This window comes from Varanus komodoensis, unplaced genomic scaffold (assembly GCF_004798865.1).
Source record: "Varanus komodoensis strain SLA01 unplaced genomic scaffold, ASM479886v1 scaffold28, whole genome shotgun sequence".
In the NCBI taxonomy this organism is placed as follows: domain Eukaryota; kingdom Metazoa; phylum Chordata; class Lepidosauria; order Squamata; family Varanidae; genus Varanus; species Varanus komodoensis.
This window is the reverse complement of record NW_025335727.1, coordinates 8371401-8393711: the sequence shown is the minus strand read 5'-3', so window position 1 is coordinate 8393711 and position 22311 is coordinate 8371401. Positions and strand designations below refer to the sequence as shown.

General features: G+C 44.6%; 1 protein-coding gene across 1 annotated transcript in view; it reads right to left on the bottom strand.

Moving 5' to 3' along the window:
* Window positions 1-7584: 7584 nt before the first annotated feature.
* The window catches only part of SLC2A2 (solute carrier family 2 member 2), a 22448-nt gene continuing 7721 nt past the window's right edge, over window positions 7585-22311 (bottom strand). The window contains exons 4-11 of the mRNA XM_044434570.1: window positions 19227-19351; window positions 18339-18454; window positions 17393-17555; window positions 16149-16339; window positions 13064-13168; window positions 11363-11464; window positions 9441-9644; window positions 7585-7782 (exon numbers count right to left, since the gene is read on the bottom strand). Coding sequence (XP_044290505.1) covers window positions 7585-7782; window positions 9441-9644; window positions 11363-11464; window positions 13064-13168; window positions 16149-16339; window positions 17393-17555; window positions 18339-18454; window positions 19227-19351 — 1204 coding nt within the window. The remainder of the gene's footprint in view (window positions 7783-9440; window positions 9645-11362; window positions 11465-13063; window positions 13169-16148; window positions 16340-17392; window positions 17556-18338; window positions 18455-19226; window positions 19352-22311) is intronic.

Below are 22311 nucleotides of genomic sequence, written 5' to 3'. Positions count from 1 at the left end.
AGCTAGAACAAATTAAGGGTGCAATTGTATGTCTGTTTAGAAACTCCTGCAGGGGTTTTTTCCTGCCTAACCATGCATAGGTTTGCACCCTTAATATGGTTAACAAATACATCTCTCTAATGGGACTTAGTATTGTGACTAACCTGCAATTAAAAGCACATAACAGTGGTTAAGAAGTGAAAATGCCTGCATTCTTTCCTTGTAGTTAAACATAATCAATGTAAGTTTGCCCAGCTCTCTTACGGGCAAAAAGACAAACGCAATGCCAGTCGAAGGTGGCTAACATGGACCAGGATGTTGCAGCCTCCAAAAGACCAGGGTAGCTGCCCGCCCATATCATGGTTTCAGACGAGAGGCTTCACCTGTCCCGCACCTGTTCTCCTGCAGTGGCCACTCAAGTGTCGATGAGAAGCCCACAAGGAAGACGTGAGGTAAAATAGACATCCCATACTCTGGTTCCCAAGAACACGTATTCAGAACAAGAATATTCAGCCAGCATGACCAATGCTCATTGATAGCAGTATCTTGAGTGATGTTGCAATGCTATTTAAAGATGTCCAGGTAGAGGGCCATCATGCAGTTGTATAATTGAGGCTTGTGCTTCACAAAAAAGGGCCCTTTTATGTGCCCTGAATCTCCCACAACTCAACTTCACAGGAGTATTATGAGAGAGGGAGAAAACTATTTCCCCCATTCATTTTGCCACCTTTCCTTTTCCCCTGGTAATTTTGGTTGCTCTTTTACTTTTCTGTGTCTACAAAGAAGTTTCAGACTTTGCTCTTGTTGTGCTTGCTTAGACAAAGGATGGCGTGAGTTTTGAGATGGGATTTGTATGAAGAGAGATGCTTTGTTTTGCAGGTAAATTCAAAAGGAGAGTCAGAAAAAGGCTCTGCTTTCCGGGTTCGTTTCTGCCTCTTGGCCTCAGCCATTCATTTCTGTCACAAGAGGGTATCCAGTCTGAAGAGGATAATGAAAAACAGCATGAAGTAAGGCAGAAAAAACTATACTAGATCAGCACAGAAAACGATAATGGAATCACATGTACCACATTTGTTGCATTAGGACGCCAAGTTCATTTTTGAGAGGGGGAAGTGTGCGTTGATTGAGCAGAAAACTCCTGAGAGCTGTAATTTTGGCATGTTAGGCAAACACCATCAAAGCCATGCTGACAAGAGACTTTCTGTAAAGTTTATTAATTATAATGCATTATTAGCTAACCAGAGTCCAGGAACATTATTTTTGAAATGTTACGCTTAAAAGTGCAGCAGCCATTTAGCTAATACATGCACCTTGGTCATTGGAGTTCTCTTAATGACTAGCAAGTTAGTCAAACTGTTATGTCTGAGAGACTGAAACGACATGCTTTCCATCCGTATCCCAGGAACAAATTTCAGCTGGGACTCCACTGAGTGGACAGAGATAAAGTGCAGACATTTAATTGCTAAATTGCTGAGAGTGGTAGAGAGCAGTAAACATGTCACTTTGCTGAATCTCTGCAAAGAAGGCAATGAAGATGTCTCTCTTTGTACAGCACCAAGCTTTGAAAACAATGTGTGCACCCCAGTGTGATCCAATTAACTCTGTTAACCCTTGCAAAACTCTTCGGAACAACCCATGCACACACAAAAAGACAAGAGGGCATACTCTTTTGATCCTGCAAGTTCAGAACAGCCTTGTTTTATTTGTTTATGATGCTGTTTGTCTTGTCCTTCTGTGGAGGCAACTGAACAGCATGGATGGGTTTCTTACTCTGTGCATGGTGGTTAGACTGATAAATAGTGACTGGTTCACGCCCCCCTGTCCACATCAGCTTCATGAAGAATGAATGGGGTTTCAACCTAGTTCTTTACAATCCTACTACAACATATAGCTGCTCCACACTAACTTTCTTCTTCCCGAGAGTCATTGCTTTTGCAGTACAGACTGTAACAACTGCACTCAAACCCTATAACTACTTTATGAAACTCTATTTCAGGGTGCAATCTTAGCTGGTTAATCAATTAAAAGCAACCCAAAATCTACCACTGGTTACTCCAAGATGGCTTTTTTGGAAATGTCTGTACATTTGGGGTTGATGTGTTTTAATCCTACATTTCCTTCAAGGACTTCAGAGTACTACACACAATTCCCTTTTATCTTTATCCTATGCAGGGTGGGAGGAGCAGGGAACTAAAGTTCATCTCTGTGTTACTCTGGATCTGCAAATCAACTAAGCAGGAATTCTGTCTGTGATGCTGTCTCCTTCCTTCCCCACCACCTAGAACCTGAATGGGGAAAAAGCCCCTGCAGATTGGGAGAGGGTGAAGGAAAGCAGGCAAAGCTTTCTATGTGCCAAGGTATAAAACTTATAACTTTCATTAGGGCAACTCCAACAGTATCATGTCTTTTTACATTATGAGCCTGCAAGCAGGTGCTTTCTTGGTTGCATAGCCAGAAGTGTGGCTTCTAGATCAAGAGAGGTATTACTACCACTCTACACGACTCTGGTGCGCCCGCAATTGGAGTATTGTGTTCAGTTTTGGGCCCCTCATTACAGAAAGGATATAGCCAGGTTGGAGTCAGAGCTGCGTAGGGCCACAAGGTTGGTGGCCTGTTTGCAGGGGATGCTGTATGAAGCGAGACTGAGGGTACTGGGTCTCTTCAGTCTGGAGAAAAGGAAACTCAGAGGGGATATGTTGGCGACATACAGGTATGTGAGGGGATGTCACACGGAGATGGGTAGAGACCTGTTCTCCCCTGCAGAGGAAGGCAGGATGTGCTCCAATGGAGCAAAGCTCAGGGAACCAAGGTTCCATTTGGATGCCAGGAAGCACTTCCTGACAGTTAGGACCCCGAGGGTGTGGAATGGGCTTCCACGGGAGGTCGTTGAGGCCCCATCAGTGCAGGTGTTCAAGGATAGGCTGGACATGCACATGGTGGGCATGTCGTGAGCAGAGCCGGCTGGTGCCGGAGGTCAGACTAGATGGCCCGGGAGACCCCTTCTGACTTGCTCTGTTTCTATGTTTCTTATTTTACTGATTGCATGGGAGCCTCTGTTGCTTAGGACTAGAATAATACTGGGTTAAGTATTACATTATATTTCTAATAAATACAATTAAATATCATAATGGTGATTGATCTGTAAAACAGAACTGTCAAGTGTTTCAGGTCGAATTGGGTCAGAGCAGTGACCTAATTTCTACTTTTCTGCCCTGCTCTGTTTTGAGTATTTTAAAAAAATAGTTGATGAGTTCGACAGCAGGATCAAAATTGCCTATGCACCAGCCTGGTTACTCCTGCTCCACTCAACACACACAGTAAAATCCTGCCATTTGTATGTGTTGCTTCTCCTGCCACACACTAAGAAATCATTTCAAAGCTGAGCTCTCTCTCTCTCTCCCGGCTGCTCCCATGAAAAAACAGATGGGCATGTTCTCGTGTTCATCCCCAAAGCTTTTCATGACATGGACTGGATGTTCCACTGGATGCATATCTACTGCTGTCTAGAAAACTTCGCTGTTTCCTGGTAGATGAGTCCTAACACTGCCAGTCACAAAACATTGTGTAGCACTTCTGACTTTACCGCTATAATGGTTTTTTGTAGTAAGAAACAAAGGAAAAAAACAGAAGCTGCAGGAGAGGAAACATGGGAAGGTTACAAGTAGAAGACAAGAGTGTCTGGATCTACCAAGAAAATCTCAGCATTCAGCACAGCAATTGCATGAGTAGAATTGAAATTAATCAATGTATTTTGTAAAAGTTTGTAGAGTCAGGGTTTGCTTAAGAACACTTTTAATCCATATGCACATATATAGACCTGTTTTGTACCATAATAACCCAGTTTGCTAACCATTGATTGTTTGGAGCAAGCAGTGCCAAGTGACTGAGCATCTTGACAGTTGACCTCTTACCTGCTTCTGGTTCTTTAAAGCAATCCAGAGCGTCTCTGTTTTGGCTTATTCTCTCTGATATCTGAATCTTGCTGGATCTTGCAGCATTTGAAGAAACAACTCAAGAGTTATTTGGGATAAAACTCTGACGTACAACTCTTGAGTTGTTTCACACCCATTTAGATAACATGGAAAACTCCTGGGTTTGGTTACTGCATGGCAAGCAGGCTGGCCATTGGAAAGGCGGCATATCTGCACACTCCTGGACAACCCATAGTTAAACTGTGGGTTGTTTTATTGTGTGAACTGAGTCACACATTCCTTTGCCCTGCTCCTTGCTTTGTTCTCTAAAAGCCATGCAGTGTGTAAGCAGGGGTAGTAGGGTCATCCTATTATGGGATACCACAGAAGTAGTAGTGGGTCATTGTCACGCAATTGCCTTGGAGCATTGCTGACTATTTGTCAGGCAAAGCTATGGAAAGGAGGCCAATGTGGATGCTGAAAGAAGTGTCTGTCCTTTGCCCCTGTGGAGTTTGTTCTTTAATACAAGATTTTATTGAAGTGCTTAGTAAGCTTGGAAATAGCTTTGCTTCCACTTAAGACCAGGCTTAAAGTTGCAACATGCAAAATTCCAGTGGTGGGAAAGTTAGCTGGCCATTGAATATAAAGTTTTGATTTTGTATTCTTCAACAATGGCATCCATACATCCAAGAAATAAATATTACCAGGCTGTGATAAGATCTGCTCTGAAGGTGTTGGGAATGTTGAGATACAAATCTTTAATACCAATGATGACAACCGAATTGCACCTTCTGCCACAGTTGGCCAATGCCGTTCATAAAATATATAGAATTTATATAGAAAAGAGTAGCACCATAGTGAGTTTTGCAACATGGTAAAATGTAAAGATTTTTGAATTTCTGTTTTCAAATATAAAATGTTTGATCTGAAAATTCAGTAGCTGATATATGGATTGCAAAGATTCTTGTGGTCCAAAACACATACCCAAGTTGTGTCCCACTGAGTGCAAGAAGGACATTGCCAAAAGGGACAAACTACATAACTAACAAAATGGCCAGAAACAAGCAGAAAAGCTGAGTGAAAAGCCCACAACTTTTCACATGGTGATGTAACCTTTAAAAATAATTATAATTCAGCTAAAAATACAATACATCCCAGCATAATGGGAAAGCAGTGACCCGAGTGCTTCTACTCAGTCATCCCACCGGGTGCTGAACGCTGATGGGCAAATTTTAGATCTGTCTTCTCTCTTCTTTAGGGTTCCTTAACTTTCAACTGGACAACCCTTCAAAAGGTGATGTCTGAAAAGACTGTTCTCCAACAGCAGTCCAGACAAAGGACTGTAAAGTACTACACATGGTCACCCTTTCATGGTCACCCTTACTCCCCAGTAAACAGGCACAGGATCAGGGAGGAACTGAATATTGCTCAATTTTACATTTAGAATATGAAACCAGAACTAAAAATGGTAATACGTAATTTTAAATGTTGACTTCCAAATTGCCTTTACCCTAGAACAGTGATGGTGAACCTTTTAGAGACCGAATGCCCAAACTGCAACCCAAAACCCACTTATTTATCGCAATGTGCCAACACTGCAATAAAACCTGAATACTGAGGTTTCAGTTTAGAAAAAACTACTTGCAGTCAGTCCAAGCAAATATATATATATCCTTGGCAGTGCACTGGCCATGCGAAAGCTCGGATGAGTCGTGGTTCATGAGTTGCAGCTCGTGACATCATCGCCTGGCACCGCTACTCCTTTCCAAGCATGCGCAGGGCCCCTATGTACGCAGTTATCCAATGCTCTGCTGCTGGGGTGATGCTGGGGTGACTTGGCTCGCATGTTGACAAGAGAGGGCTCTGGGTGCTTGCTGTGGCATGCATGCCATAGGTTCGCCACAACTGCCCTAGAAGAAGGGGGAATTCTGTTGTTTGAGCACGATAATTTCCCAGTGGTACCTCATTGCACAAGCAGTACTATGCAATGCGAGTTTTCAGCTTCTCTGCATTCTGGAGGCAAAAATACAGATCCTGTGCCCTCCAAAAATGGATCCTAACCCTCCATTGCAGGAAGAGAAGATGCTTGTGTAGATGGACATGAACAAAACTTATTTGAGAGACAAATGGGGAATACTTGGTTCAACAATACTACAAATGAGAAGGTTCTTGAAATTGCCATAGATCAAAACTAAATTTGAGCCAATAAAGCAACGTAGCTGCAAAAAGGACAAATTCTGTATTAGGCTGTATTGGTAGAAGTATCACTTCCAAAGCAGATGGAGTACTAGCTCCCCTATCATCTGGAGGTCTGTGTCCAGTTCTGGGCACCATGGTTTTAAAAAGATGCGGAAAAGCTGGAAAGGGTTCAAAGGAGGGCAACGGCAGGGCCATTTTAATGCATGGGCCTGATGGGCACTTTCCTGTGGGCCCCATACTAATCTGTGTATGTTAACCCTTGGAAAACTGGAAAACTTCCAAAATTAACAGTAGTTGTAGATGTCCTAGGGGCCCCAGTACACTGCTTTGCCCGGGGCCCATAATGCTGTTAAGACGGCCCTGGGCAACAGGGATGATCCAGCGGCTGGAAACAGGGGCTCAGTTGCCTATGAGAGACCGAGAGAACTGGGCACGTTCAGCCTTGTAGAGAAGAACTCTACCAGTACTTGAAAGGCTGTCTCAGAGGAGGTCAAGATTTCTTCCCGATCATCCTAAACAGTGTAGGACGCAAAATAATGGACTTACATTACAGGAAACCAGATTCTGACTAGATACCAGGAAGAATGTTCTGATTGTTAGACCAGTATGATAATGAAACCAATTACCCAAGCAGGTTGTGGGGTCTCCCACACTGGAATTACTCAAGGTACAACTGGATGTACATCTGAGTGGGATGGTGTAACTTGGTGTCTTGCACTGATCAGGGGGTTTGACACAATTCCTTTTTATTAAGTGATTCCGTGAAACCAGTGGGGTATCTTTGATGGAATTCCTTCCACCACAGGGGTTTCCAAATGGATGATTCCATTTGGTCAGGTTTGCAGGACATGTGGAGGGAGCCAGTCCTTCTCTTGTTTTCCTGATCTGAGATTGCATCCCTCCTATTAACTTTTGCAGGGAAACATGCAACAAACCGTACAGCAAAGGGTAGGTGAAGTCTCTGCCAGGTTGGATGAGTTTTACTTTGCCCACCTTCAACCAAAACAATGCAGAACAAAAATAATTCCCTCTGCCCTTAAAATCACTAACAAACAAGGCAACCAAGCTAACATATTCTAACTAATTCAGGGGCAGCAAAATCCCCCACTGTCAAAGTGAATGCCTTCTAATCACAGCAATCTGGGAGTTTTTATAGGTGCAAACTGTCCAGTTTCTGAGAAATAACCACACCAGAGCCTTTTGTGTTGCTCCTACATCTTTCCTGTTCTTCAGTGAATCCCACAGAGCAAATGAACTTGGGCATGGCAGATCCCATCTCTGCCAATTTTGGCCAAAACTTTAAGACGCCATGACCTTCTGTGAAGCCACTTCTGGGGAAGAAAGGAAACGCAGCTCCGAAAACACAACCACTCGAAGCTACAAAACAGAGGCAACCTACCAGCGTTAATTTTCCATATTTTTACATTTTAAACGAAATGTTTTCCCAGAAGCATGAATAACACACTTTTCTGCCTTCCGCTTGCACCAGAGGTCTCTACGCCTGCTGGGCGCCTCCCAGATACTCCATTTCAGTAGCTCCTCCTGTGGCACCTCCTTTGTTTCGGCGACGGAACTCCTCCGCAATTTCTTCAAATGACTTGCCTTTCGTTTCTGGCACTTTATAATAAATGAAAATGACAAAAATGCCAAGCAGAACGGCAAAGATCAGAAACACATATGGTCCGCAGAGTTTCTGTGATGGACAAAACACAGAGAGAAAAGCTAGTTAATCGCATTTCCCCTCCTCTCAATCCCAGCTGAGGAGGCTGCATTTCTGTGATGTCTTTCTGTTTGTCTATTTCCAAAAAAAATTACAGTATTCAATTTCTCCCCACTCCAGTAGCTGAGGTACTGGATATTTTGGTGCTGAGGTAGAAAGCATGAATGATAACTGTCCCTTCTCCAGTTGGAGCAGTTGCGCAGAATCTAATATTAAGAACTGGTAGCCACCATTGTGAAAATCTTCATGTTCATTTTTTTAAATAAAAACAAGCTTCTGGTCCTTTTGAATATCAATATAAACTTAAGAGGATGTGAATCATGCCTTTTAGATGCAAGAGAGAAGCTCTGAAATACTTTTAGCGATCAGGAGGCATATTTAGCAATCTACATAGCTCTTTCACTTTCCGTATAATTGGCAAAAAGGGGGCAGGGGAGGAAGGAAAAAAGAGCCAAGATTCTGCAACCTATATGCAAATATGCTTAATTTGCACAATGCATATAGCTTTTAGAATCCAGCTTTTCCTGGAGTAGCTTATTGCAGATTTCTCTTCCATTCCTCGAATGATCATCACTAGTTTTAAAAAATATAAATAAATCATTGCATATTCTCCAGTGCTCTCTCATGTATTTGGCATGTGGGACACGCAGGTCTGTCACATTTGTGGTTGCTGGCCAAATTAAATCCCTTTTGAGTTGAAGGGATCTTGGTTGTTTGACCACTCAAAATGGCCCACTGGATGATATGGAAAGGAGCAGCATGTGCGTTAAACATAAGAGTCTGTCTGATACTTAGTCAGCAAACAGTCCACCCAGCTCAGTGCTCTGCACTCTTCACGGGCAGCTGCTGTCCAGGCTCTCAGGCAGGAGCCTTTCCCATCACCCACTTCCCAAGAAGCTTTTATTAGAAGATGCCGGAGAACAACTGCAGAAGCATCTGCATCCAGAGCAAATGCTCTAACACAGCTGTGGCCTTTGCACCTCCTCTCCCATCACAGGGGTGCCTGCTATGATTCCGAGAGGTGGGATCATAGCTAAGTGGTGCATTGTCCAAGACTCCAAGGCTGAATACTGCAAAGTGTAATAAGAAATCCTTCAGGTTTAATACTGCAGTTACTTCAGATGTTTCAAATACTGCAGGGATGTAATACTTCAAATGCTTGGATACTTAGCATCTCCACTTAGAAGGCACGGTTGCAGGAGATGTGGAAGACCTCTGTCCAAACCTCAGGTGAGCTGCTGTACTTTCACAATAGACAATGCTGAGCCGTGGCTGTTGAGACCAAAGTCAGCAGGGCATTGCAGCCAATCTGTGCTCCAGGAGCTAGAACTAGGTTGGGGTCCAGCCACTATCCTCCACTTGCACCAAAATGTGTCTTTGTTAGGCTTAGACCCAGTTCTGGGGGCTTCCATGAATTAGAGCTCCAAATGCCAATCTAAATCATATTTAAGCTATGCCTTTTGTTCTATAATTTTTCCTACCGCAGTCGAGAAATGTATTTCCCACTGTTCACTTTGTATTTCTAGCTGCTTCCATTCCCCACCTTCAACTATAAATGTACAGGATACCCCTAAGCATCCTCTTCCAGTTGGATTTCAACACAATACAGTAAATGCCATGGGATTTCTTACAGCAACGTATGGGAAGAACATCCCGATGCAGAAGTTGGTGAACCAGTTGCTAAAACCAGCCATTGCGACAGCTGCTGGGCGAGGGCCTTGACTGAACAGCTCAGCAACAATAAACCAGGGAATTGGTCCTGGCCCAATTTCAAAGAAACTGACAAAGAGGAAGATGGAAGTCAGGCTGACGTAGCTCATCCATTCCAACTTGGGCTAAAAAGAAAGGTAAACAGAACCTCATTAGCAAGCCTAGAGGTTACATGTGCGGTGCATCTGGTCACGGACCGTGTGCATCCGCGTTGTCTGTGGAGACGTCCTGATGGGCATTTACCCGACAGGCAAATCGGCACGCCATGTGCAACCAACACGTCCTCTCCGTCTCCAGCATCCCGTGTCATTCACACAGGGGAAGCCTGTCCAAGCATGGCCTATGCGTAGGGTGGCCATTTGTGCGTTGCCAAAAGGAGAGGACACGAGGCCGCAGATCATGCAAATGTAGACATGATAGCTATGCTGTCACTAGAAACACAAGACATGCCTTGCGTCAGGGTCTTGGTGGAGAAGACCATCCAAGTAAGCTCTGTTTCTGCCATGTTGCTGCCAGTGCTAAATGCTGGCAGGCAACATCAAGGCTCCCTCTCTCCCTCAATCTGGTTCTTTGACGTTAAACCAGACACCTCCTCAGATAGAGGACACCTTCAAACAGACGTTTTCCCACCTGCTCCCCAAACAGAGGATGATCTCTTTATTCTTTGTAAAGAGGATACCCAGCCTCAATCATGCAGTCTGATCTCAGATTTAGCCAGTGACTGTTACATGTAAGATTTCATGTGTGTGCGTGTGCGTGCACAGATGTGTGTGTGCACGTGTGTGTGTGTATGGCAGGGTGGGGGTTTGTATTCAGGTGAATCAGTGCCAGACTGGAGGCTGGGAATGGTGGAGGTGGAGTCTGTGTTCTTGACTGCGTGCAATAGGCCCATTTGCTCCTTTCAGGTACTTTCCAAATACTTGACTTTATTCAGTGAAAGGCAGCACTGTAAGGTTTAACTGTGGTTTTATGTTTACATGATTAATATACATGTGATTCCCCCAGGCTGACTGCCATGGTTTGTGTGTCTACATTCCACGACTGCTAAATTAAGCATAAAAATTCTCTAAATTGGATTGGAGCAGCACAGTTGCTGTTTTCCTGCCCCCCCCATAAGACCCCCACCTGATATGCCTGGGCAAACAATGTCCTGTAAGTAGGATAAATCCAGATGCAGCCAAAAGAGTTTATTCCAGAGGACTGTGATTAAACAAACCAGAGAACAAGCTTCACCTGGAAGTGTTTATAGGGCCTTGGACTTGTCACGTGAGCTCATGAGTGAGCCATTGATGTCTTCTGGATAACCTCTGAATGGTTACTCTATTGTTCCTCCTTTGGTCTGGGATTTGTAGGGGTGTGCAAGTTACATCCCCATCTGCCACTGCTTGCAGTTGTGCTTCAGAATCCACCTTGCACTTAAGCTATGACTCTTGTCTTGGAGGATGTTCTACCGCTATTTTCTTTGTGACGGACAGAGGCCAAAGCCTCCAATTCAATACCAAGAGATAACAAACAACACTATAGCCCCACCTGTTGGTAGAAAATGGTATTATCCCCTCATACAACGTTCTGAAGGTGAATCAGACAAGTCTTCTGTTCGGCACTGATAGCTGGGTAAGACAAGCAACTGCAGCTCTGTTTGACCAGGCTGCACTTACTTGGTTAGCTTCAAAAGGGTGGCATAAGTAAGGAACAAGCAACCCTGAAATTTACACTGAAGAAATGAGCACTCTCAGGGTGCATGGTGGATGGCCATCCTGGGGGAGTATTTTAGCTCAGATGTGTAAACTTCCTTGATGGTGATTTAAATCATCTTCAGACACTCGCACAGGAAAAACCTTACCTGAAGCACAAGTCCGACGGTCATGGTGATGGTACACAACATCATGCCAAAGAGCCCAGCCATAAAGAGGGAGCGCCTCCCTGCTTTATCCACCAGGAAGACCTGTCCATGGGAGAAAAAGAAGAGCCAGGTTGGATGGAGTGAAGAAATTTGGCTATTGAGAATAAATGAATAAGTATATCTATAGTGCCATGGTCAGTTGAATCGAAACTGGCAATCCCACTCTTCTGCATAAAACATGCAGGCACCTACCATAGACTGAGGATTGGGTCTAGATTGTACCAGTTTACTGGCTTTAATGGTCTGCTCTAAGTTTGACTGAATCTGGATCCAACCCAGCCTTCTCCAACAGGGTGCCCTCCAGTTGTTTCAGATTCCCCTATTTCTAATCTGCACCCCATTTCAAAACCTAGCAATACCATTCCTGAGCTTATTGAGATAACCGCTGGGGAGATCAGAGAGATGATGAACTTGGAGTGCTCTCAAACTCTCAAAGTGCAGAAGGCAAATGCCATGTTCTGTAACTAAAACCCTGTGCCTGAGTTTGATTGTTTTCCTCCCCTCTCCACAAACCTTTTAAATTTGTATCATGTCTTTTATGCTTGAAAGCCTGAAAATAGGGATTAGCTTATTATAAATCTTTAGAAACTATTCTGGGAGCATTTTTTGGCTTAAATAGGAGTAAAAATCCTTCAAATAACAGAGAACCAAAAGCAGGATCTGATATTATGATAACTGGGGAATGAATCTCAGGATGGATGTTCTTGAGACCTTTCAAAGGGCACAATTCAAAGCACTGAGTTTGACCAACAAAGCCGTAAACACTGCCAAACCATGGCTCACTTGAAGGATTGCTTCTCCCCATATCAACCTTCCTGCATGCACTACAATCAGTCCTGCAAACCCTGCTTTGGGATTCCAAAAGGAAAAAAGAACACAAATATCAGAGAAAAGGGAGCGATGGCTTCTATTCTAGTGCTCCACTAGAATAAAGGATTGACAGGCCAACTTGTTTTTTCAGGAGTACTTAGAATGCACAAGGCGATGTCCTCAACCACGCTTCACGGACAAACAGCTCTGTTCCAAATCTCACCAACTTCTGGGGCTGGAGGGGGGAGTGACAGGAACTTTTTCATTTTAGGCTCAATTACCCACCCCTTCTTTTTTTACAATGCCGTCCTAATCCAGGTAACACAGAAGCAAATCCTGTTGATCTTCAGTAGAGTTTACCCTCTCGTAAAAAATCCCCATTTGAATTGCTGTCTCAGTCCTAAACTCTTGCTAATCTCTTGTGCTTTTTTGCATGGGGATGATACAAGGCCGAATCCTTGGCATCTCCGTGTAAAGACCTTCCTGGAAGTCCTGGGCAGCCCTTGCCAGATGGACCATTGGTTTGGCTCCATTTAAGACAGCTTTCTTTATATCCCCTTCAGCTGTTCAATATCCCCCCGCCATGAAATGAGGAAGCAACTTCTCCCTCCCATTCCTTCCAGTGTCACCTTAACAAATGCAAAGGCAAGTCATGGTTGAGGTGACAGTTGTAGCTCCTCCTAGTGACAGAATCTGATATTACACCCCATAAAACAATCTGAGAAAGAGCCTGCAAGTTTTGGTTCTTTTAAAAAAAAATCTGTAAAATAAGCCACGCTGGTTCTGTGGAACCAGACTAGCCATTTTACATACTAACTTGTGTTTACTTACAGCAAAAACGGTGAATACAGTGTTCACAAACCCCACTCCTATGGTTGCATAAATAGGTTTTCTGACATGAGCTTGGTTAAAAATATCAGTGGAGTAGTAGAAAATCTAGCAAAGAAGACAGAAGTAAACAGTTAAAAGCACAAGTGGCTGTTGGAACTTGCCCTCCTCCCACATGATGCATGCAGACAAAGAGCCATTTTTCCTGGCATTCCAGGACATCTGTGGTACAAGGAAGTCTGCTTCTGTATTACAATCATAAAACAGGACCCCTAGGCCATGGAATGGGCTTCCACAGGAGGTGGTTGAAGCCCCAGCGCGGAGGATGTTCAAGGATAGGCTGGACATGCACAGGGTAGGCATGTCATTAGCAGAGCTGGCTGGAGCAGGGAGTCAGACTAGATGCCCAGAGGCCCCTTCTGACTTGCTTTGTTTCTCTGTTTCTCTGTATTAAGCAGACTGATAATCTAGTGAGACCTGGAGGTTGGCTTCTAGTAACATGGATCATGCTTGGAGTGTGGTGGATTACCTGCATAATGTGTCCCCTGAGTTCACTGAGACTTGTGCCCACTTACAGGTGTTCTGTGCTGTGCAATGAGGAATGGAGCCTCTTTGTCACCCCGTCGCAGGCAAAGTCTGCTATTTCCAATTAGAGATTACACAGTCGGTCAGAGTTCACGGAAGAGTGGTAATCTCCCATTGGTTTCCTTTGCCACCATGTAGCAAGGGAACCCTCTGCCTGGATGCACACCTTAACAAGGTGAGGGGGGTTGGCAGTGCAGTGAGCAATGCCTCCAGGAGGCCAGGCTACCTCGCCAGTGTCCTAGCAAGGTGCAATGGTCAGGGTTGAGACACCAGACTAAGACGCATCCACCCACTTCAGAAGGAATGGTCACATCAGCAGAATAGGTGTCTCTAATGGTGATGGGGGCAGGGAAACTCCGAAGGGCAGCTATTGGGCAGCAGCCGTTGATGAAGGCGAGAACGGCAGAGCATCCTTCACAGACAATGGCAGTGACACTCACTCTGCCTCTGGTTAATCCTGCATAGAAGAAGGCAATGATAAACTGCTTCTGAATCTTCTTACCTTGAAAGCCTTATGATGGAACAATCTAAAATAAAACAAGAGATGGTCCCAGAAATTAGGACACCCAAGTTGGAATGAACTAAACCAGCTCCGGGGAAGAGCGGAGGACAAATATGAATAGTGCGAATGACGCAACTTGATCAGAGCTGTGCCCGGCATGCACAGAAGTGAAGGAAAGGTTGATGCTGCACAACACAGACAATTGGAACACAGAACATGAGACATGTGAATCAAGGCAAACTGGGAACTGTAAACAGGAAATTAAAAGTATGAGCCAACTGAAGTGGACTAGAAGCAGGCAAATGCAAAATGTTTTACTCTGGAATGGACAAACTTGGAAGAAAAGGAGTGGCACTTATACTAAGGGAAGATGTAGCACAGGCAATAAGAGGCAATAACGCAAAATCTGACCAAACACCATCAGTCAGTATGTCTGAAAAACCTATCAACATAATCATCATTCCAGTCTGTGCTCCAACAAGAGGAAGAAATCAAAACTTATGTGGGTGTTCAAGAGGAAATTGATAACACACTGAAACAAGACTTCCTCTTGTGACTGGAACGCAAAAGCAGGAAACAAAGCAGAATCAAAAGTTGTAGGAAACTTTGGCCTAGGGGTAAGAAATGAAGCGGAAGATCAACTCGTAGAAGTTTGTGTAGCCAACAATCTGTTCACTGAAAGTTACTCATGACCTGACCGTACCCATGGACATCACCAGATGGATGGTATTGAAATCAAATAGACTACGTAATTGGAAGCAGAAGATGGAGAAGTTGTATTCTTGCTGCCAAAACAATTCAGAGTCAAGGTTAAGACAAATCAGCAGCAGAAACATAGTGTCAAAATACAGCGTCAATAACATCCTTAAGGAAGTTAAAGTCCATATAAAGAACAGATTTGCATTATTTGGCTTAAGTGGCCATGGGCAAGAAGAACTGCACGTTATTAAGGAAGAATGTCAAAAGACAATTCCGGTAGCAAAAAGAAAGAAAAAGCCTAGATGGATGACAGAAGAAACACAATCGCTAAGGACACGCAAGAAGCAAAGCAAAAGCAAAAGATGACAGAAATAGGGTCAGAATCCTGAATGCAGCTTTTCAGAGATTATTGCATAGAAACAAAAAGAACTATTACATATAAAGAGGAAATGAGAGAGACTGACAAAAGAGAAAACTAAGAGACCCCTTTCAGAAGATCCTAAAAATGAAAGGGAAATTCAAATCTAGATTAGGAATGCTAAAAGACAAACAAGGGAACACATTATCTGACCAGGGCAAAATAAAGGTGGAAATGGTATACAGAAGAACTATACAGAAGAGATGGAAGGATGACAGATTCCTTCAAAGAGAAATCTTATGAGAAAGAGCCTGCAGTATTAAAAAGCAAAGTGAAAACTGCTCTGAAAGTACTTGGAAGGAATAAATCACCCAAGTAGATAAGATGCCAGAGGACCTATTCCAAGTTACAGAGACTGAATCAGTCCAAATCCAACAAATATGAAAAACAAAACAATGCCTCACAGACAGGGAACGTTCGATATGTGTTCCAATTCCCAAGAAAGGAGATGCAAAGGATTTCCCCACCATACGACCATTGCACTGTTCCCATGCAAGCAAAGAGGTGCTCAGCGTGTTGCAATGAATATTACCCTGCACGGAGAGAGAAATGCCTGATGTTCAAGCTGGATTCCACAAAGGAAGAGACACTTGAGATCATATTGCAAATACATTGGCTACTGGAGTGTGCCAAAGAATTTCAGAAGAAGATCGGTTTATGCAAAGTCTTTGATAGTGTGCACCCTGAGAGAAGCAATGGATGGTCCTGAAATAACAGCAAAGAAAATCAGCAGGCCAGCCTCTCCACGTGCCCTGCCCCCCGCCCCCCAGGTCCCTGTCTCTGGCTGCTTTTCCATCCAGTGATCCCACCCCCTCCATGCTGGTTATGTAGGACTGCAGCCTGAATGTGTTCAGTTCCTACAACTTATCACTAGTAACACTCACAGCATTAATTCCGGAAAACTGCTGAGCAATATGAACCCCTATGGCCACTAGGAATGGTTGCCTGTAGGTGGAGGAAGTGATAAGCTGCCAGATGGAAACAGGTTTTTCTTTAGATGCTTCTTCTTTTTCTTTCTCCATGTCCTCAAGTTCTTTGGTAGGGTCATAGGCTTCTCCTCTCAGCCTTTTCAAGCCTAGGAAGATGGGGCCAGGGAAGAATTGTGGTTACTCCTCTGTTAGCATGGTAATGGGGAGCCCATTCATTCAAGGACTGGTGAGAACCGAGTAGCTTTCACATTCAACTCTGTTCCCCAAGGAAAGCTCCCCAGTGCCTTAGCTCCTCCCCCCCCCCCACTCAGTTAATCCATCGAACATCAGAATACCAGCTTGAGGAAATGCAGTCTAAAATAAAGGATGCTGTGCACCCTATTTGTTAATCTCTGCTTGAGATTAATGATGATAGGAATTGGGGAAGAGCTGTAGGGTAGTATTTACTCCCTGCAGAAGGTCCCCTGTCCAACTCCTGGCATCTGCAGTTAAAGAACCAGGTAGGCAGTGATTAAAAAAAGATCCACCAGACTCTGGAGATCAGGGGTGCACAGCCTGTGACCTTTCCAGATCTTGATTATATTCCCCACCCCAGACAGCTTTCACCCAGGGATCAAATGGGCCTTTCCTCACTTCTATTAGTGAGGATCCCTGGGGGAGGGACCACTAGCAAGGAAAGAACATTGGTGTGTGTGTGTGTGTGTGTGTGAGAGAGAGAGAGAGAGAGAGAGAGAATTGCACATGGGGGTCCCAAGTCAGTGACATATGTAGCCCTTTGGAGCTGACAAAGTTGGGCACCTTGGTTTGGATGACTCAGTCAAAAGCAGCTTCCTCTGTTCCTAACTTGCAAAAGGCCCGTCTAATTTCACAGGCTGATTGCATCCTGTTAGCCTCTTTAAGTTTCTGTCTACTCCCGACTACCACTGTTTGTTTACTCTTTAAGCACCCTTTCCAAAGCAGCGCTGCCCCCCGCCTTGCTTCCCTTCTCTTGAATCCTGCCCCTGAGTCACCATGGGGAAAAGGAAATCTCAGATATATGTCACCTCGCCATGCCCTTCCCCACCAAAACCAGGGCCTTGCCTCAGAAGGAAGGCAGCTGGATGCATTGCTACCCAATCCCTCAACCAGCTTTCAGTGGGGCAGCATGAAGACTCAGCCCCCACAGAGAAGGAAAATGTACTGTCTTGATGTGGGCTTACTCTCTTTGGCTTCTTCAATCTTTCCACATTTGATGTACAGGTACCGAGGACTTTCTGGGCAGAAGAAAAGCAGGACAGTCTGAAAGACGGCTGCACAACCCGCCAAGGAAAGCAGCAATGGCCAAGTTTCATCTTTGCCCAGGAGAAAGTCTAGGCCAAGGACCTTAGGGAAACATGGACCCATGTTGAAAAGATGGATTAGTTTCTCAGCATGAACACTGAAGAATTCAAAGAATTATAGCTTAAATAAAATGCTTTCCCAGAGACCTACATCTTTCCAAGAACCGAGGTTGTTTACATGACCATTTATCCTGAGAAAACTCCCCTGCAATTCAGTTTGATTCCAGTGGAAACAAGTTGAACACGAGAGAGAGAGAGAGAGAGAGAGAGAGAGAGAGAGAGAGAGAGAGAGAGAGAGATCTTTGATCATTTCAGACTGTCCCTGCATTTTTCCACCAGCTGGTTATGAAAACCAGCTCTGTGGACATCACTTCAAGGCACAGCTGTAATCATACACAGTATTTGTATCATCCTGTGAAGGGTTCAGGACACTTGAGATAAATCCATTCACTGCAATCTGTGCAACAGTAGAATTTTGTAAGGTAACCACAGTGATGATCCCCACATCACTGGAGAACCATTGCTGCCAGTCAGTGTTAGCAATACTGGCCTAGGAGGAGCAATGTTTTGCCTCATAGAAACTGGCTTAACTTTGCCCTCTAATCCCTGGTGACATGGAGAAGTATTTGCTTTTGGGGTGCAAAATTCATCTTTGCCCCAGTTCCGCTTGTATTAATGGCAAGCTAAGAGCAAAGCCATCAGATGGTGAACAAGCAGACATTCAGTAGGGCTTGCAGTTGTCCCATCTAGTTAGCACCTGACTCCTGCACAAGGCAATGCAAATGGGTCCGGTGGTCACTTGGTTCCTTTCTGTGTGCAAACCTACCTGGCTGATGAGAATCCCAATTACTACAGCAAGCTGGTGCAGTGATCCCAGAGCCCCACGGAGAGCTGTGGGTGCAATCTCTCCAACATACAATGGGGCAAGTCCAGATGTGAGGCCTGGGCAAAAAAGTGAGAGTCAGTGATCTAATCAATACCAAGAATCATTCTCTCTGTTGCCTTGGAAAGGCACTGCGGAAGCTGCAGAGCAACATGCAGGCGGGACACCATCTTTTAAAAGAGATCAGGGCTCAATTCCCCTTTTTGGGGTCTCAGGAAGAACAGAGAGCTACACTCAGTTCAGTGCTGTACATCCATGCCATGGCAGTGATAGGAAACATGCACAGCATGCAGTTCTGGTTCAGAATTCTCCAGGCCTCGTATCTAGTTACTCCTACTATACTAGACTAGCATGGAGTTCCACAGTTTGAGGCCACACTGCACCATCACTGCACGGCTGCAGTTCACTCTCCCCTCAGCTTTCTACACACTATTTAACATTATCTGATCTGCCCCACTGCCAGTCGCACTTGCCAAAGAGAGACTGGTGTGAGAGCTTTTCCAACAACGGTGCCTGGCATCAGTGCCCCGCAGCCGGCTTACCAGGCATTCTGGGCAACTGAGACTGGAAGCTTCCTAGCCTCCTGCTGTGGCTTGGGAAAGCCAGGACCTGGACCATGGAGCACTGGGTGCTGTTATAGCAGGCTGGATCCTGTCACCAGCCTCCCAAAGCCCCTCCTTCCTTCTCCTGCCATCTCATTGATCTCTGCCCTTTTCTCCCACTTCCTCCTGTTCCTTGTGCCTTCTTGCATACAGATTCCACGCAGTCCAGCAACACATCTGGGAAACTCATACAGAAGTGATCTGCTGCTGTAAACCTGCCTCAACTCACCAGTGTGCAGTCCAGTGAAGGCTCTTCCTATGATAATAAAGACATATGAAGGGCCAAACTTTGACACAGCCAAAAAGATATTCCCAGAGACTGCGAGGATGTTCACCAGTATCATGGCTCTCACTCTGGAACAGAGGAGGGACGTCAGTTCAACATTGGTATAAAAAGACCTCTGAGCTTCACTCAACAATAGGATGGTAGCAAAATGATTATGGCTCTTCTGCAACTGACAGACCGCTGAACATTGGTAGATGAGTAGTTGGAGTATTCTAACCACTAGGCAAGTCTGAAAATTGAACTTTCGGCTTGCTTCATTTCTGTAGCCATAACTGTGACACACCACCATCTGGATTCTTCTTGGAAGAATCTGAAACTAGGTCTGGGCACTGAAACTAGGGTTTAAAGGGGGCTAGCAAGCTCTGATTAAACCTGGTTAGGGTTATCCATGATTAAAGTCCGTGCTGGCATAACTCTTAATAATGGTTCAGAAGGGCTTGGAGAAATCATTCTTGAGGAGACAAAAAGGAAGAATGAAATCCTGCACACAGCACCAATCACTTCACTATACCATGTATACCATTGTGTAAGTCAACTCTCATATAAGACGAGGTTGATATTTTGGACTGTTTGTCTGGTGTTTCAGGCATATAAGACAACCCCCCATTTTTGCTTTGCTATTTCTAGCTTCAAGAGCTGTCTTCTATGTTGATATATATGGCAATAAAGTGAGGAACAAGGGACCAGGAAGTATAAGAAAAATATCATATATATCAGTCTATAAGGTGACTCATATAAAGTGACTTAATATGTTGGGCTGTTTATATTTGTGGGACATATAAGATGACCTCTGATTTTTACTTTGTTATTTTCAGTCTCAAGGGTCATTGTATATGCCATTTTATATGGTAGTTTAATGGTGGGCAATGGAACATTTGCACTCACTTGAACAAGGGAGTCTGGGATTCTGTGACATCATAATGCATTGACTATGATGCTTGCTTCTGCTGTTCGAATCATCTAAATGATTTCTAATTAAGCCGCTCCATTGGAAATGCATTGCTATTTCCTCTGCCCTTCATCAAAATTTTACTTTTCCTGCTTTTAAAAGCCCCAAGAAATCAGTATTCAGCTTTGACCTCAAGGACAGAGGTGTCCATACTCCTGTCACAGGGATCCTTTCATGTCTCTTACCTTGGCCCAGTCAGAATCGGAGCTGCCAGTCCTTTTACTCTCGCTTTAAGAAGATCATTGGAGGAAGAAATCAATGACGGTGCCCTCCACATTCCATCGGGGGTGGCGATTGTAATGAAAGGACATTTTGATAGGGCCAACTTATAGATGATCTTTTCATGGTATTCCCATATATTGCATATGGAGAGCTGAAGGTAGGGAAGGTCATTTGCCCAAATAGACTAATTTGTCTAAACACATGGTCAGAATAGGAACCATGTTCATGCCTTCAGATCTGCATGTTTTTTATTTTTATTTTACTTTTGGTCCTAAAATTGCAGAACTCATCTTTGGTAGTTCCATATTTCTCATTACTGGGATACAATAATTATTACAGGTCACTCAAGATGAGCACACATGACAAGCCTAGCAAAATAGGACATGCCTATGTTGAAAAACTCCCCTTTTCCCTCTGTAATGTGCAGTCACATGTATTCTGTATTATGACATGACAATGTGTGATTCTACAACACTGTTCTCGAATGGTGGAAAGTAGCTCTGGTAGTTTGCTGGCTCTTATTGGTTGGAGTGTGGAAAGAAGCATGCATGGAATATCACCGTATGGAGTATGTGATATTTCACATTACAGAGAAGGACTCTTTGAGGATGGATGCCATTTTCGGTTGCAACCCCATGCCGTTCATAGTGTTCAGCATGGGTCCTCAACTATGGCCCGTGGGATGGATCCAGCCCACCATGACCATCCATCTGGCCCGCACCGTTGCTCACTGCCTGCGCGCACGCTTGCTGCACAGGCGGGAAGGTGGTGGCTCGCTCGCTCGCTCGCTCGCTCGGAGATAGTCTCTGAGTGAGCGAGCCGCCGCCACCTGCCTCCCGTACGCGCGCGCTCGCCGCTGCCTTGCAGCGCGGGCGGAGAGATGGTGGCTTGCTCGCTCAGAGGTGGTTTTGGCCTCGCTGGGAGGTCTCCGAGCGAGTGTGCCACTGCCGCGCGTGCCCAATGCCGCCTTGCACGTGCCCGACAGCACCTCACCGGCCCAGGCACCCCCACCTCACCAGCCCGCGATGATCACCGCAGCCTTTCAAGTGGCCCCCTATTCAAAAAGTTTGAGGACCCCTGGTGTACTGGGTAGCTCAAGTGCACACCTAAGGAATACCGTATTTTTCGCTCTATAAGATGCACTTTTTCCCCCCTCAAAAGTAAGGGGAAATGTCTGTGCGTCTTATAGAGCGAATGTGTGTGTGCCCGATGCCCGGGACGCTGCCAGCCGCCTGTGCCATGTGGCACCACCTGGCCAACACGCGCTCAGCACACCCTGCTCCGTCCCCTGGCACAGGTGAGAGCTGTTAATCACAGGCTGGTGTGTGTTTTCAAATGGCAACCTGTCTTTTAATGAAGCCCATGGGGAAGTGATGGGGAATGTGCCTGTGAGTATCAGGAAGCTTTCCATGGATCAGTTATCTGTTAGTTGATCAGACACATTTTTTTTAGGATCAGTGGATATTTGAACAGCATTACCTTCGTGTATGAAGTTTATTCTTCAAAGGCTACTTAGTCCGTTGTGTGTTTGATTTACCGTACAATATCTCATTTTTGTCAGAAGTTTTTTTCTATTATTTACTAGTAGGGCAGCGTGGACATTACTGGCTTTTTAGATTTGCTATTGAATTGTCTGCAGCAGCTCTTGTATAACTGATGTAGATTGTGGATTCCTTCAATAATTCCATTACTGACTAAGAAAGTGATGTCAGTGATTGTGAGCAACAGAGCTTCATAAATTCTGACTCTAGTGATGATGAGTTCTATGGGTTCAACAAAAACTAGAAGAGTACTCGAACTTTAAAGTCTCTCTTTTGTTAATGACAGTGATGATGGTTCTTAATGCCACTGTCGACT